Source organism: Maylandia zebra, linkage group LG15 (assembly GCF_041146795.1).
Source record: "Maylandia zebra isolate NMK-2024a linkage group LG15, Mzebra_GT3a, whole genome shotgun sequence".
NCBI classification, from domain to species: Eukaryota; Metazoa; Chordata; class Actinopteri; order Cichliformes; family Cichlidae; genus Maylandia; species Maylandia zebra.
The window spans coordinates 39982966-39998463 of record NC_135181.1 but is presented as its reverse complement, the minus strand read 5'-3'; the positions used below and the strand labels follow the sequence as shown (position 1 = coordinate 39998463).

Sequence of the window (15498 nt, the reverse complement as noted above, 5' to 3'; positions counted from 1 at the left end):
CTCACCCAGAGCCACACTATGACACCAGTTGAAGCAGCCTCTAATTTCAATTTTAAACTTTGATTGGTGGTATAATTTTGAACCTTGCCTGCAAAGGGTTTATGAATTACACATTTTATATCAAAAAAGCTTTCCTATGTGTGATTTAAGTGGGGGGTTTTTGAGCAGTGTAGTTGATTACATCGTGTTATTCAATTAAAGCAGGTTTTAATATAATAAAGATCCAATTTCAATTTTGTGGGAAAAATACAATGCAAAAGTCTCCATGTAACATTTTTTATCATTATTTTCACTTTTAAAAAGATGAAGCCATGCACAAATAAGTTCATTGCAGACCAAGGGAGCAGGTAATCACTGTAAATTGTTGGAGCAAAATGCATGAATATACCTCTCGTGCACTCACTGTGGAAAAATGTATTTAATTTTATGTTCCATAAGAGCGTGCGCAATCTGAATAGATGTTTTTGTGTCCATATGAGTCTGCTATAAATTAGCCATCATGAGCGCATTCAAACAAGGCACTCTGAATGCACTTGTGCTAATAAGCATTATTCAGTCCATTAAACTGAGATGTCAATAGCCGATAAAACATTTCACATTTCACTAAAACTTAAAAAAAAAAAAAAGAATTCCATATGCATTGCAAGTGAGTGGCTTCTAATTCTGAACTGCAACAATACAATAATGGAAAATATATATATAGAGAGAGAGCAGTATATAAGCAAGGTACATCTAAAGCCTAGATCAGACTGGACAATTCAAGACAGTACAGCAGTAATCTGTTTGTGTTGAATGTACACTGTTTAAGAGGTAACAGTGTTACAGAAAGGGAAATCCAGTCAGTGGTATTTGTACATGAACGAGAGAAAAACTGTGAGTGAGATATCAAAACAATTCTGTCACTCTGCCCTTAAAAGGCAAAAACCTGATTTAAATTTGGCTGATCTGAAATTCAAGGTAAAGAAAATTAGATTTTATTTTAACTGCTTCTTCACATCATGAGCTGTGACCAAGAGACCGAGCAGCTTATAGTGTTCGAGCACACGGTTTCAGTGTCGTTTTGTTTTTTTAAATTGTGTTTTGGACCTTAATTTATCCTCCAAGATCAAACTTCAAATTCAGCGCTCACTATTATGTCCTAATGTGTCAAGTAGTTAGAATGAGACCTCAAAACTTCAGCGAGAACAATGAGAAAACCTTGAAGTGGAAATCAGCAAAAATTTAAATTAGGTGTGTCTTTGGCTTTTTTGGGTGGAGTTAAGGAACCTGGTATTTATCAAATGGTACTCTTATTTAAGTGAGTTTTATTTCTTTTAATTTGAACTTTTATGAAGCGTCAACAACAAAGTAATATCTATGTGCGGAGTGTTTGAAGTGCACTCGTACTTTACTTCACTGATTCAACGATTATTTCTGCACACCTCTGATCTTGTGCCCTTCAGTCTACATTCCTATGTGTTTGTGACTGTCTGTTTTTCACAAAAAGCGTTAACGTGATCATACATTTTTATCCGAGGCCTGCAACACTCCTTTTGTATACATGTTCACATTAAAATTTGAATCCGTCACAAACTGTTGAGTCTGATCTTGGCTTCTGTGGCAAAAAAGAAAAGAAAATCTATGAAGCTCAAAAGGATCCACAAATGAATGCACTCCATTCTGCAGAAGAAATTCAAGTGTGCTGCACCTAACTAAGAGATCTCACATGGATAGGAATCAAACAAACTAACAACAGTTCTCAGAAGCTGCCTCAGCCACACAAAATAGAAGAGGTGAGAAGCAGACGGAGAGACACGGGTGAAGGAAATCTGGAAAGAAAGGGAGAACACATGACCGAAGACCTGATGATGTAAGTAGAAATGTAAAAATAGAAACAGCAATCAGTGTGATCAGAAATCGTTCAGTGGATGAAGAGAGTGAGTCAGATACCCAGGAGGTTTCCTGCAGATTGCACAGGGGAAGGGAAGAAATTAAGTCAGTTTATATACAGCAACATTACAACAAGCATGAGACACATTCGAATCCACATTTAACCCAGGAAACTACATTCTTTTCTTTTCTAGGGAATTCTTGCTTTTTAAGAAGTACTTGTAATTAAATAACCCCGGTTAATAATCTGGCTTTCTATTATTTTGTGAACACATGTCTGCTGTCAACTCAGTTAGGTATCCTGGTGTTGAATTGAAGCATTAAATTAAATATACTCAAGAAAAAGGAAGGGGTGGGAGGTGTGAGGGGGCTAAACAAAGCCATCAAAGAGGACTCGATGCTCATGCTGTATTTTTTATCCTATTTTTCCTGTTCTGGCCAACACTGTCACTCGGAGCTGAGGGGTTTACCTGTACTAACAGGTGATGAAAATGAAAATATTAGCAATGAGGCCTGCTTATGCCAACTGGCACGACTCTGCAGTTTTACAAGTAAGAATAGAGAAGGAATCATCCTCTTTTTTTCCCACCGATTCGAAATTGCTTGCATAGAACAATCTTAATAAAGAAACATCGAGGCTTTTATGTTGCCTGATTCAAGCAATTACTGGAGCCAATTCAAAGGGTGACTCAGTGCCAGGTGAAGACAAAATTTACATCCTTGGCTGGAATATGAAGCTAATGCTACTAATGAGGGCAGTTCATGACAAGAACCAAATTATAAAGCCAAAGGAGGAAAATGGTTGGAATGTAGGTAAGTCATTGCACACGCTGCTTGCACAGAAGTGTAATTATGCAAAGACTTGGAAAATAGACCGAATGGATTAAATACATTCAGCTGGTGAGAAAAAAAACAACATTTTAAGTCTTCTGTTGTGTAACTGCTACTTGTGTTTCTTGGGGACAGTGAGATTTTGAGGGGTGGTAGTTACCGGGCTAAACGAGGACACTGTCTTTGGTCCCCTTGCTGATCAGCTTAATGGGGATTTCAAGTGTTCTTTTGAAAAACATCTACTCAAGTCTGCAAATCCGGGGGTTCCTAAGCTTCTGGACTGCTGAAATGTTGTTAATCATGAACCTTTCTATTTGGCATATGATCTATTCAATCTGCATTAGTCTGACTCTACAAAATGAGATGCATGGATTAATATTATTTTTTTGCTGACGGCTGAGGAGACAGAGGATTGGTTACAGGAGAACAACAAAACAGGCAACTTTCCTATAAATCAAAGTCTATCACTGTTTACAGTAGGGGTTGAATAGGAAAGGCTGGACTGGGCTTGTGTGGACTGAATCAGACTGGGAGAACACTATACACTTACCAGGGCAGTTGCGATAGGATACATTCTGTGTTCTTGGTCCTATTCTGGTTGGGCATGGACCTTGAGAAGCAAAAAGATGGGGCTACAGACATGCATGTTTGAAACTGTTTAGAGTGAGGACTTGTTTTTATTTTCATTGGTTAGACAGACTTTTCTAGGGCTGAGAGTCCTTGGTCAGAAGTTTATTTTTCACCACCACACTAGCAGCCTAGACTGTTTCCTCTGCGAGATGTGAAGGCAAAAGACAATCATAACAGCGGGTGGACACGAGTGCACCTTGAGGTTAATCCTACTATTAAAGTTTGCGGCATCACAGCAAGACGTAGAATCAATACGTTGCTTGACTATAAGGTGAGCTCCCCCTAGCCTCTCTAACCCCCCCAAAAAAGAAAGAAGGTAGCAGTTGAGTGCAGTCTGAGGTAGGACCTCCAGGATTCGTCTTTCCTCAGTAAGTTGGACTCGAATGCCCATTACTGCTTATTCCATGTTTAATTACAGGTCCTCAAAGCCTCAGAGAGGTTAACCTTTAAGTTGTAATGAGTTTCACCATCTAATGATGTTCACTAATGCATTCCAATTCAACACTAAGGGGAACAGCTTAAGCAGGTTTACTGGTAATGAGCAGCGTTGAACAGATGTGTTAAGGAGAAACAGAATACAGGTGTTTTATTTCTACTTCTATTTCATTTCTGTTTTGAGCTGAATCAAGACTGCAACACATCCAAAGACATCAGAGTGCAAAATACTCATTTGGATCTACAAGAGCTGCCAAATACTATTGTCCCATCACCCCGACTCTAATTATTTCAGTTCCACCTGATTAGTGATTCTGGCAATTCATCTAAATCTTTGTCATTAATCAGTTTGTAAAGGTTACACGGGGGAATTTCCTTCACGAATTGCAAATGAACATGGCAGCTTAAAGGACAAAGGAGAATTTTAATACAAAGGGCAATCTAAAGATTGTTTGGAAGCTGAATGGCAATGAATATTTTAACACCAGAGGAACAGACAAAATGTTAACGCTATCTCTTTACATGAAATATTAGCTTGTTGACTTATGAGTGGAGCTATTTTGTTCTGTTACATAATGAAACATCTGCTAACATATTTCAACACCTGTTGTGCGAATGTATATTAAGCCATCAAGGTGAGCTGTGCTTATGCCTGATAGACTTCTCTGTACAAGACTTGAGTAATGAAACACTGTCTTGCTATTAAGGAGAGTCAGCATGACTTCCTCTGCCCTCCCTCTAGTCTGCTACCTCATAACCAGGCTTGTCGATCTGCTGGAAACACAGTGAGCACATCAATAATAAGGGCCGTGTGGAAGAGGACCAAAGGGTTTTACAGGTCATATTTCATGAAAAGTTCACAGTGACACAGATGGAAGAAGAGAAGGAGAAATAGGGTGTTGGAAGGTGTTGCAGACAAAGAAAGGAGACTGTCTGGAAGAAATGGGACAGAATATGGTACAACAGGAGGAGAGACAGAGGGCAAGGAGGAAGGGGGGAAACGATGGGGAAGGGGTGTCGGGAGAGAGAAAAGGGAGAGTTTACAATTCATGACAGAAGGGCCATACTTACTGTAGGGAACACACTCATACTGGACCTCCAGGTATTTGTAGGTCCCTGGGCAGGGGTCGGGGAAGACATCTGAACCCGTGATTACAATGCACTGGGTCCGATTGTTGCATCTGACGAGAGAAAACACAGGAAAGAAACATTCACTGCTTTGTTCAAATTCATCCAGTCTCAAGCAAACTCGGCAACTGAAGGAAATCCCAGAAAGTTGACTGTGTTCATCTGGATGTAGTGTTCTCAGTTTGACAGGGACAGAATCAGCTGTCTGGGATTTCCTTCCCTGGGTGATTAAGCGTGTATCGAGACAAACCGAAGGACATAAAAGCATAAATATTAAAGCGCTGTGTGCCGGTTCTTTTCAACGGCTCTTAACTCATGTTCAGGCTGGGAAATATTCAAATTCTATCAACAAAGAAATAAAAAGAGTAACGCTCAGCAAGATGTAGCCATGCTATTGAATCTGCGAGCACTAAAGATATGACCAGTTCCAGTGCTTTTCACTCTGTACATGCCTGTTGGATCTTTGCCATCAGGTTCATATAAAAGAGGTCTTTTGTGTTGTATTTCTTTTAGATAGTGGATAATCTGTCTGAATGTGTATATGTCAAGGAAAAATCCAGAAGCCTCTCTTATATTTTTAGTCCCTTAACATAACACAGCATCACCTGTCTGGTAAAAAGCTGGTCAGCACTGAACTAAATACAGAGTTCCCCTTCGGACTCAGTACAACACATACAGTGTGAGATATCATGCCCCGCATCACATGTCCTGGTTGAAGACATCTCTCTTTGCAGCTTTAAGGCAGATGACCTATGATAACACACGCGAGGCCCCGTCTGCACATGCACACCTTTTTATAAACACCTCTAGCTAGCGACAGCTTGTTAGCCGTGCTGTCTGCCAACTTGAAGTCATCTGAACTCCTCTGTTGTTGTTAATAGAGTGCAGTTTGGAGGGAGTTGTCATCATGCTTAAATTCAAACTAACTTCTGCATGTGTTGTGGTTTGTTAAATGTCAAGCTGCTTGCATGCAGTTGAAACTTTGTGGGAGGAAAAAAAAAAGCAACAAATTATTCTAACACTGTCAGATGCAGCCAAAAAAAATGTAAAAACTAAACGGTGGGTAAATAAAATTAACAATACAATGATCAACTTTACAGTCCTTGCATTGCATCGCTGGTATGTGTCAAAGTCAATATCCATGACACACACCAGCAATGCAATGCACGGACTGACTTTGACACGTACCAGACATAAGACGTTGTTAGGATGTCACCATAGCAACAGAACTCCCTTAGAAAAAATGTGCTAAATCACACCGTAAAATTGCTCCGTCGCAGCTCGAGGAACATGACAACGACCCTCGGGGATCATTGGACCACAGAAGTCCCCGGTAACGGGGAACATGCTTACTTAATAACAACTGTTTTTTGATTGGATTCATCTTGTCTAATTACCTAATATGTGTCTGTCAGGTTTAAATAGCTGTGGGTGTTTTGTGAACGGATCCCAAATGCTATCATTTTGCTGTAAAGCATATTTACCTATGGGTATAAATAAAGTCACCTTGAATGCTCAGTAATGGCTCTGGGAACATGACCCATGGGAGCAGCACTGCCTTCATATCCTCCAGACCCCAATCCAGTGCACCACAACAAGCCCAATCCAAGGACGTCCCATTCTAGAACCCCCGGGATCCTAAGACCCGGATCCCGCAGGGTAGCCCTGTGATTCCATTTTGTTTTGTTAGCAGAAGAGGGAACCGCACATTATGTGGCACTAGTTTTAATGTTGCAGCTGACTGTGGCTCACTGTAAATACAGTACTGGACTACTGCACAGGAACCTCATGTGATCTTTACCCCCACACTGGTCTTTGGTGGGGTGAGTTTTGCACAGGATAAACAGTCTCTGTGTGTTTCACTCAAATGTCCTGACTTATTGATTGAGCTTCCTCTGAATGGGCCTACATGCTGAGTAGCTTTATGAGGCACCCAAAATGCCATCAAAGGTCTCATTAATAATAACTGCAGCATCTGAAATTGCAGATCCCACAAGACCAGACAATATGAAATGTGTCATTTCTTAAAAATAAGAATAATAATATTAGATATCTTGTTTATAATTTCAACAGCCCTTACAGTAGTGTCAGAAGTACATTTCAGTCACTGCCTTTAACATCTGGAGAGGATCTTCTGAGGTTCAGGGAGTTGTAGGAGACCACCATCTCGCTACACTGAAATCATGATAATGACATCAATACCCTGAGCTAGCCGTCTTTGCTTCCAAGGGGACTTGAAATTCTATTGGCAATGTGAGGAGCCGGATCGATAACCCTGTTCTGCTGATTTAGCAGAGACCAGAGATAATATTTGTTTCTTCTTATCACAGACCAGTGCGCCCATTTACAGCAGATCATTGGAAAATGTATTACTGGTTGCACTGTATTGTGCTTTGGGTTTTGCTTTTGTTTTGGGCTGGAGACGTAATCGCTGCTCTGTGTCCAAATGTTATTAATATATTATTAGGTATCTCAGTGGAACAGAGTTGGTTCCTGTTGAGGGGCACAGTGATGAATTGACGTAGGGGCTGGACACTGGTGCCGCTTTAGTTTTTGCTTAAAAACAAACCTACAGAGTTTTAGCTGAGTATCAGGAATGCATGCAGGGCGCTGGGACTGAGATTTACAACACACAACTGTGTCCAGAACAAAGTCGGAACAACAGAAGGGAACATAATTAGACATCGCTCATTCATGTTCCTCTGCATTTCTACAAATCATGCTGACTGAAAGAGTTCATAAATGTTCATAAATGTTTTTGATAGAGAACACCTTCTTATTTTGACTGAGAAGCACAAATGGGGGTTTTTTTTCCTTCTTTTTCCTTTTGGCAATTTTAATACAGCACATTTTATTACAGAGCAAATTAGCATAAACACACATTTGTTTCCACATCTGTGTGCATCTGTGTTTAGTGCAGATTTCAAGGGGCATTTCACTTTATTAATGACCTCCGTGAGTGATAACAGATGAAAATATCAGCATATTATAGTTGTATTTATGGAAATGAATGACTGTTTTGAAATTAAAACATGCACTTCATGCTGGGACCATAATACGCTGCTTGTTTTTGTGGCTAATATTTCTCGAGTCTGTAGCAGTTTCCATATATTATATGGTCACTTTGATGATTGTTTTTCCTTTGCTCATGCATAAGCATCTCATGCAGGAGCAATATAAATCACCGTGCTTTATCTATCAGATACCAACGAGACTGGGAAATGAATGCATACTTTATGTTACGGGTATGAAAAAGAATTAATTCAAAAATAAAATTTGTGACACTAATGAGACACCGGCCTGCCATCATCACTCAGGCAAATGCGTGAAACGACAGGACATAAACACAAAAAATTCTCATATTTCTCATGAAACAATGTTGACATAAGTGTTGATGGCTCTTTCTGATATATTGCCCTAATTTTAGAGCAGCGGAGCAGGGGGCTCCCTCGTCTGTGGGATTGTGTGACTGTGATGCCTGTCTCCTCAGTGAAACCTCAGGCATCCCCTGAGACCAATTGAGAAAAAAAAAACCCTAATGACTTGTGCTGTGCGTAGTTCTAACCCTCATTTTGAGAGAGAGCACGTAATAGAAATTCCTCCCATAAAAAAGTTCAGCATTTTGGATTTGGTAGGGCGCAGGTCTCAAAGTGCACACTAATTAAATGCATGTACAGTATGATCTTTTACTACTCTTAGGCTATATAGTAATTAATCATGTACATAATGATTATTAAGTCAAAGGAAGCATTCCTCCGCTTTCTTTGAGATTTTGAAACTTTCTATGACTATCTTGATTGCTCAGCAGGATTTCACTGAAGCAAAAGTGAAGAGACTACCAATTTATGTTTTAGCTTTTAAAAAGACTTAAAGAAGTTAATAGTAAATATACTATTTCGGAGGCAAAATTATAATTATTATTATTACTCATTTTTGGGGGTTGTTTGTTCCTGCTGTGCCTATACAGACGAGTGTATGTGATGCAGTCATATTTTAGGAAACTTTTACATCAAACATAGGTTGGCTGAGAATAAGTAAGTACATAATTAAATTAGTAAGTAAGTAATTAGTAAATAATACATTTCAAAGTGTATAAAAGACTGAAGAGATAAAAAGTCTTAGAGGTCACAGACTCCAATAAAAACTAGCTCTTTCTCTTCCTCTTCAGGGTGTTGCTCACAGATACTTTGAATGGGAAAATATCTAGAATATATACACATATATCTAAATTTGTTCCAGAATGAATGAATGAATACATTTCAAAGCAAAGCCAAGTCTGAAGAGATAAAAGAAGTAGAGGTCAGAAGCTTAAATCAAAAGGTTATATCTTTCTCTACTTATTTGTGCTATTTTCTTACAAATAATTTGAATTTGAAAATGTCTCGAAAATATGTATTTAAATTAGTCTCAGAATGTAAAATCAGATCACCAATTTTCTTGACGTAAAACTAAAGCGACTGCAGGAGAGAGCATGATTCTGCTTTGATTGCCTCCATTTCTCCCACCGGCCTTTTAATCACACTGAAGTGTTCCAAATGTAATCCCATCACATCTCTGACCTTTTGGGAGAGGCAGACATCAGTACAATTAGAGTGTGCTGCTTGGATTTCATGTAAATCTCTTTTAAATATGAGCTCCGTCTCAGGGCAGTGGGAAAGAACGCAATAAGATACCAACAAGGTGAACTGCTAGTACTCGCTGATACCATGTATCCACCATATTTAACCTTTTGCTATGACATCATAAAGCATGTCAGAGGAATGATGGGCCTTGAGGATAATATGTTCATTTAATAATAAATCATGATAACATACAAAAACAAACATAGTGGGAGGTCTACAGCCTTCTGAAATCCTAACATGCCTGTTTTTTATAACTGTGTTATTTTAATAAACTATGCTTTGTATCATGTCAAGCTTTCAGTTTATACGTTTATATTCCAGTTTTACTTTTATGACAAATATGTGGAAATATACTGCATAATTAGAAATTTGGGGATTTGGTCGTCACACATTTCATCATCAGATTAATCACAACCACAAAATTCAAATTCAAATTCAAATTTTATTTGTCACACACACACAACCATACACAGTATGACATGGGGGTGAAACCACGAGGTAATACCGAAGATAAACCTTTAAATATTTAATAATAATAAAAGAAACTACAAAAAATGTGTATTTAGACTGTGTGTGAGTGAAGAAATTTGCTTTAAAAGAGAGAAAAATAGATGACCGGAGAAAAAGCCCTGAAATGTTGAAATATTTTAATTATATTCAATTTTGAATCAGAACAATTGCAAACTGATTTAAAGGAAAACGAAACTAAATTAAAAACTTTTAAAGCAGTGTAGAAAGTAAATCTTTTATTACCATTTTTGCATGTGTCACATCAAGTGCCGGTCACGTGACTGGTTTATTTTAGACTACCGGTAAGATGTCCCTTAATTGCTTAATCTCAGATCATTTTGCACCCACTTCTCGATTTTCTATCCTTCAACTCACTGAAAGCCAAAGCAGCTATTTGTAATTCATAATAAAAAAAATAAAAAAATACAGTAGCACCAGCAGCAGTAGCAAAACAATCGCTGTGTAACTGGAGGAGAAAAGCGACATGAGTGAGGGGAGCACATTACAGAAAAAGGCACAATCTACTTCCTGGTGCTCCCAGTTTGAATTTCAATCAAATTAGCATCTCTTAAACTCAAAGTGACCCGTCTAGCTCCATTTCATCTGAAATGCTGATGAGGTTCATGGCACAATTATCAAGGCAGACATCTCTCTCAAGAGGCAAGCCTGTTGATAGCAGACAGGCCATTGAAAAATTAAATCATTTCCAAGGCCAGAGAATAGCAGCAAAGGGAAAAAAATCTGGTGCGAACAGGACACAACACACACACACACACACACACACACACACACACACACACACACACACACACACACACACACACACACACACACACACACGTGTGTACAGTATAGTCTTTATAAGTATAACCAGCTCCAGTATCAGTATATATAGACCAGTTTATAAGGGGGTGGCCCAATAATGCTGCAGGAAATAGGTTGTTAGAAATTAACCATTAGCATCGCTTTCAACTCACAATCCAGCCCAATATCCGGGTGAGACATCCCAGAAACTTATAATTACTGTCATATGCTTGTGCCATATTTATGGAGCTCACCCGGGAGATTCCAGGCTCTTAAAGAGTCAGGGGGAAGGCTGTCTGACTCACATCCATCCATCTATTGATTTTTAAACCAGAAAAGGTATATCGCCATGCCACTCAAGTCAATAGAAATACTACGGTGACATTCTGCTGGTCAAAATGTGACCTTTACAAGATGACACGACGCGAAGCTAGAACACCCAAGTACAAAGACAACAATTCAGGAAAGCTTCAGAAACAACAATATGAATGTTCTCCTTTGGCCAAATATGAGATCTCAGTGCAGCTCTGACTTCTAGTAAATGAAAGGAATTTAACTGTGTTCATTCTCAAGCTTGATCAGTTTTGTAAAGAAGAGATGGGAACTCAAAGCTTTACTAAAAAGGAAAAGCTGCTGCTTCTTTTGTCGTTGAATTTCAAACTGATACCCAGGAAAATAATATATTTTTAATATAACAGGGGATCATATTTTATATATATAAAAATTACAAACAATATAAAAGAATATTTCTGTGACAAAACTGTTTTTAAGTTCTCTGACATCGTGCAAAAAAAAAAAATTCCAGTTAATATAACTGGAAGTATGACTGTGTGACCAATACTTTAAGATTTTGTTTGCAGAGCAAAATCACAAAAAAACTTCAACATTTTTAGATTTTCTGAGGTAGCGTTGGGCTTCTGGTGACTTCTGTTATTGATCGAATGCAGTCGGTAAGGTAGGCTGCTTCTGTTTCTGTCTAGTTTTAATAGACTTTTTTCAGCTCCAACCTTCAGAAGGATGATTGTACTTTTTACACACAAATAATTGTGTCATCCCGTCATACTGATATAATTTGCTACCCACTCCCAACACTAATGTTATCATTTTAATATTAGCCATAGTTACGATCCACCACCTTGATGATAACTTCACAGACCGCTAGTGTGGCTGTTTTTAATGTGTGTGCAGGTCATAACTGTTTAATACTTCGGAGCTTTCCTGGCTGCTTAAAATTCCTCCTAGAGAGTAGTTCAGTGTTTCTGTGTTAATTGTTTTTTTGTTTTTTTACAGAAGTGTTGTGTTAATGATCAAATTTATCTGAAAAACTGGAAACATTTCCAAACTGTAAGAAAATATATCAATTTAAAAACTCTGGTGAATCTAAGTGCATATCATATGTACTTTAGTACTATTAATATCAACAGTAGTAGGCCTCACTTGCTGCATTGCCCAGATTCTCCAATACATACTCCAGACTTCATACGTGGGAAACCAGCGTGCTGCCCCACCCGTCTAACATGATGTGACACGTGTGTTGGTAAATCTATTTCTCTACTTACATTTCATGTAATTCAACACTGGTATTAGCAGTTGTTAGCCTAATGAGGTGACTGTTCCTACCCTTAATTTTTCGAGTGGAGAGCAGTTTCATGCCTCATGAACTTTTGAACATCCCTGTGAAACGTCCAAGCGGAATCTGGATCTTTATGAAATCTTAATCGGCTGCGCTTTAAATAAACACTAACGTCGTACATACAGAGAGGAAGAACAAGGCGCTGTGCTGTCAGGCGGCAACAATGGAGCTCCTCGGAGAGCCTCGCGAGCCGCCCCTGACATTGATATAAATAGTGTAAGTGGCATCATTTGTTCTCCAGAACTGCTTCACATTCATTGACAACAACTTCAAAGATGCAGCTAATTGCATGTTAATGTTTTTACAACATGTTATATTTGTAAAAACCTGCTGCATTTAATGTCATTATGAAATATAACATTTCAAATACACGGTTGTTGACTGGTAATAATAATAATTGTCACGATAATTATTAATTAATAATCAACTCATGCTGTCCCCTAATCCTGCTGATGAATTTAATCTTCTCTGTTAGAGACGTATCTGCACTGATCATTTTCATCAATGATACGCTCTTTAAAAAAAAAAAACCATGATGCACAGACACCAATCATGTTATGTTACAGCAATCAATGACCTTGTTATCTAATACTTACAGTGAGCCTCGTTAGTCAAAGAGAAATCAATAGATGTAAGCTGCTCATATTGTATATCCTTTTTTTTTTGAGATGATCAGTCGAGGTGCTTCACTGTCATGTTTTCTTATTCCTTGAACTGTGATGGAGACTGATGGACAGATTTAGATCAGTAACATCTAAGCACCAGATGGTTGTTGCATGCACAAGTAAACGCACTACAAAATAATATTCAAATGCACCTAAATTACAGTTTTAATTTAGTAGATGTTATCTGTGTGGCGAGAATGTGTTTGTAGTCATTATCATTATCATCAGCGTAGATGAGGAAATGTAATCATTAACAACTAAAATCCTGAAAAGAAAGAAAAAAAAAAACACATCACTGAATATTATTACCAATGAATTAATTATTTCAAACTGTACTGCCATGCAGTTTCACATCTGCTGGGGAGGTGTCCACATGAAAAATTCCTGTACAGATTATCACCCACTTGAGTCGACTAATTGCTTGCAGCTGAATGTTCTAATTGAGCCACAACAGTCCTAAGGCTATTTTCATAAAATCATTGTGCTCATGAATATAATATGCTAGCTAGATATAAAAACAACTTGGAGTGCCAACAGGATCTATCAAACTCAGTGAAGCCTCAATCCAATTCTCCACACTTCGGGGCCACATCAATTTCGGATGTTTAAAAGTGAACACAGTTTTCCACACACGAGTACTAATGTGATTTCCCCCCACACACTTAAATTAGTAGACCAGAGTAATTATGGCAACAAATATTTTTGATTCTCGAATCCCTTTATTGATGTAGGCTGTACAGTAGGAAATACTATTTTCCTGTTTTTTTTCCACATACAGTGTGTGTGCAGGGGAGTGTTCAACAAAGGGACCGTTTTCAGCTGAGCTAGCCTCGGAGTTTAGACTCGGGGAGGAACCGAGGGCTCAGACCTCATGCCAATGAAACAAACACTGCATTCCAAACAGGCAAAACAATCACCACGTTCCTTTTTCCCCATTTGAAGATAATTATTTTTGGCAGCAGGGGCAATCTTTCATGACATTTGCTTCCTATTTCAGTCTATTGCTGTAAATAAACGGGCAGGAGAAAAAGAATGTGTAATTAGTCCCATATGCAGTCTTGGACATTTGTCAAGCTGTCCTTGAATCTATTTTCATGTCGGTGAACTCCTTTTGCTTTTTATGATACTGACTACATAAAAACTCCAATCCACGCTTTCCACTCGTATAAATAATGACTCACTCATCTGTTCTCACATTTCCATGGTGATCTCAAAAGAACTTTATGTGTTTTGTCAGACGTTGTTCTTGTAAAGTACCTGTTTTGTGGATTTTGAACTTGTGTCCCTCGCAGAGACCTCTTTTATGACAGTTCTCTCTCGCTCTCTTTGAACACTACAGCATCGACATCACGGTGCTAAAAACACATTTAAAACAACATCTGAAGTTCAGCCTCTGGCACTCTCAGGATGTGAGGAATGAACCCCAGTCCTACAGACATCAGTGTCTGAACTGGAGACACTGGTAGAGAGCGTTTTTGGGATTTGTTGTCAGCCTCCTGCTGGGTCGGTATTTGTGCTTCAGTTTACTGTTTACTGTTGTGTACGAGCGAGGCTGAGGCCAGCGTAATACATATGGCCACAAGCGGAGAGAAGGCAGCCTGCAGCCTTTCAGGACAGACAATGTGAGTCAGCTATCTGACTTCATCAAATAGGACTTGACAATAACCCCCCTGAATACAAGGGCTCTACTTTTTTATTTCATTATTTTTTTTATTTCCCAAGGCAGCGTGCCAGAGTTGCTGACGCTCTCATACCGTCCAATATCTCTCTCTGTGGCAGTCATATGTCATTCCATCCTGTGCACTTTGGCTCCGATGGCATCCCTGTGTGACAACTGGTCTCGTGTATTAGGTCTCATGTATGCAGCGTTCCTGCTTGAGCCAAGTTTGCAAGTGTGTGTGCGCGTCAGCGAACGTGTCGATAGCTTTGCATCTAATGACAGCTACAGAGATGGTTTCAAGCTTGCATTGTGGTGTTCATTTATTCAACTGTCCATTAGCAACCTTTGTTTCCATGAGAGCGTTGTGAAGGAAACTGAACATTTTTCTATAAATGCAAATAATAACTAAATGAAAATGTGCAAGGCTCACAAAAACATGCTTATTTTTTCAATGTAAAGTTGTATTCATTTGCTTACAGTCTGTGATGAGTAGTATCATCTCATTTTATCTGACTTCTTGGACAGAAATACATTTATGAGCTAAATTCCTTGAGAAATGTCCTTTTATCCCTGGTGACATAACGCGGTCAGAGTTACGTAATAATAAGATGAACTGGAATTACTGACTTGGTCTGCAGTGTTAGCATTGTGACACTGCAAATAATGAATAATCTGCAAAATTGGAATTAAATCTTTTTAGTGTTTGTTGTC

At 38.7% G+C, this 15498-nt stretch overlaps 1 protein-coding gene across 44 annotated transcripts in view; it reads right to left on the bottom strand.

The window, feature by feature from the left end:
- adgrl2a (adhesion G protein-coupled receptor L2a) overlaps positions 1–15498 on the bottom strand; it is an 89525-nt gene that overhangs the window by 37595 nt on the left and 36432 nt on the right. For 29 of the 44 annotated variants that reach the window (XM_076874422.1, XM_076874428.1, XM_076874425.1 and 26 more), the window contains exons 4-5: positions 4837–4946; positions 3251–3310 (exon numbers count right to left, since the gene is read on the bottom strand). In XM_076874422.1, coding sequence (XP_076730537.1) covers positions 3251–3310; positions 4837–4946 — 170 coding nt within the window. The remainder of the gene's footprint in view (positions 1–3250; positions 3311–4836; positions 4947–15498) is intronic. The other 15 variants (XM_076874441.1, XM_076874440.1, XM_076874416.1 and 12 more) reach the window with 1 other exon arrangement.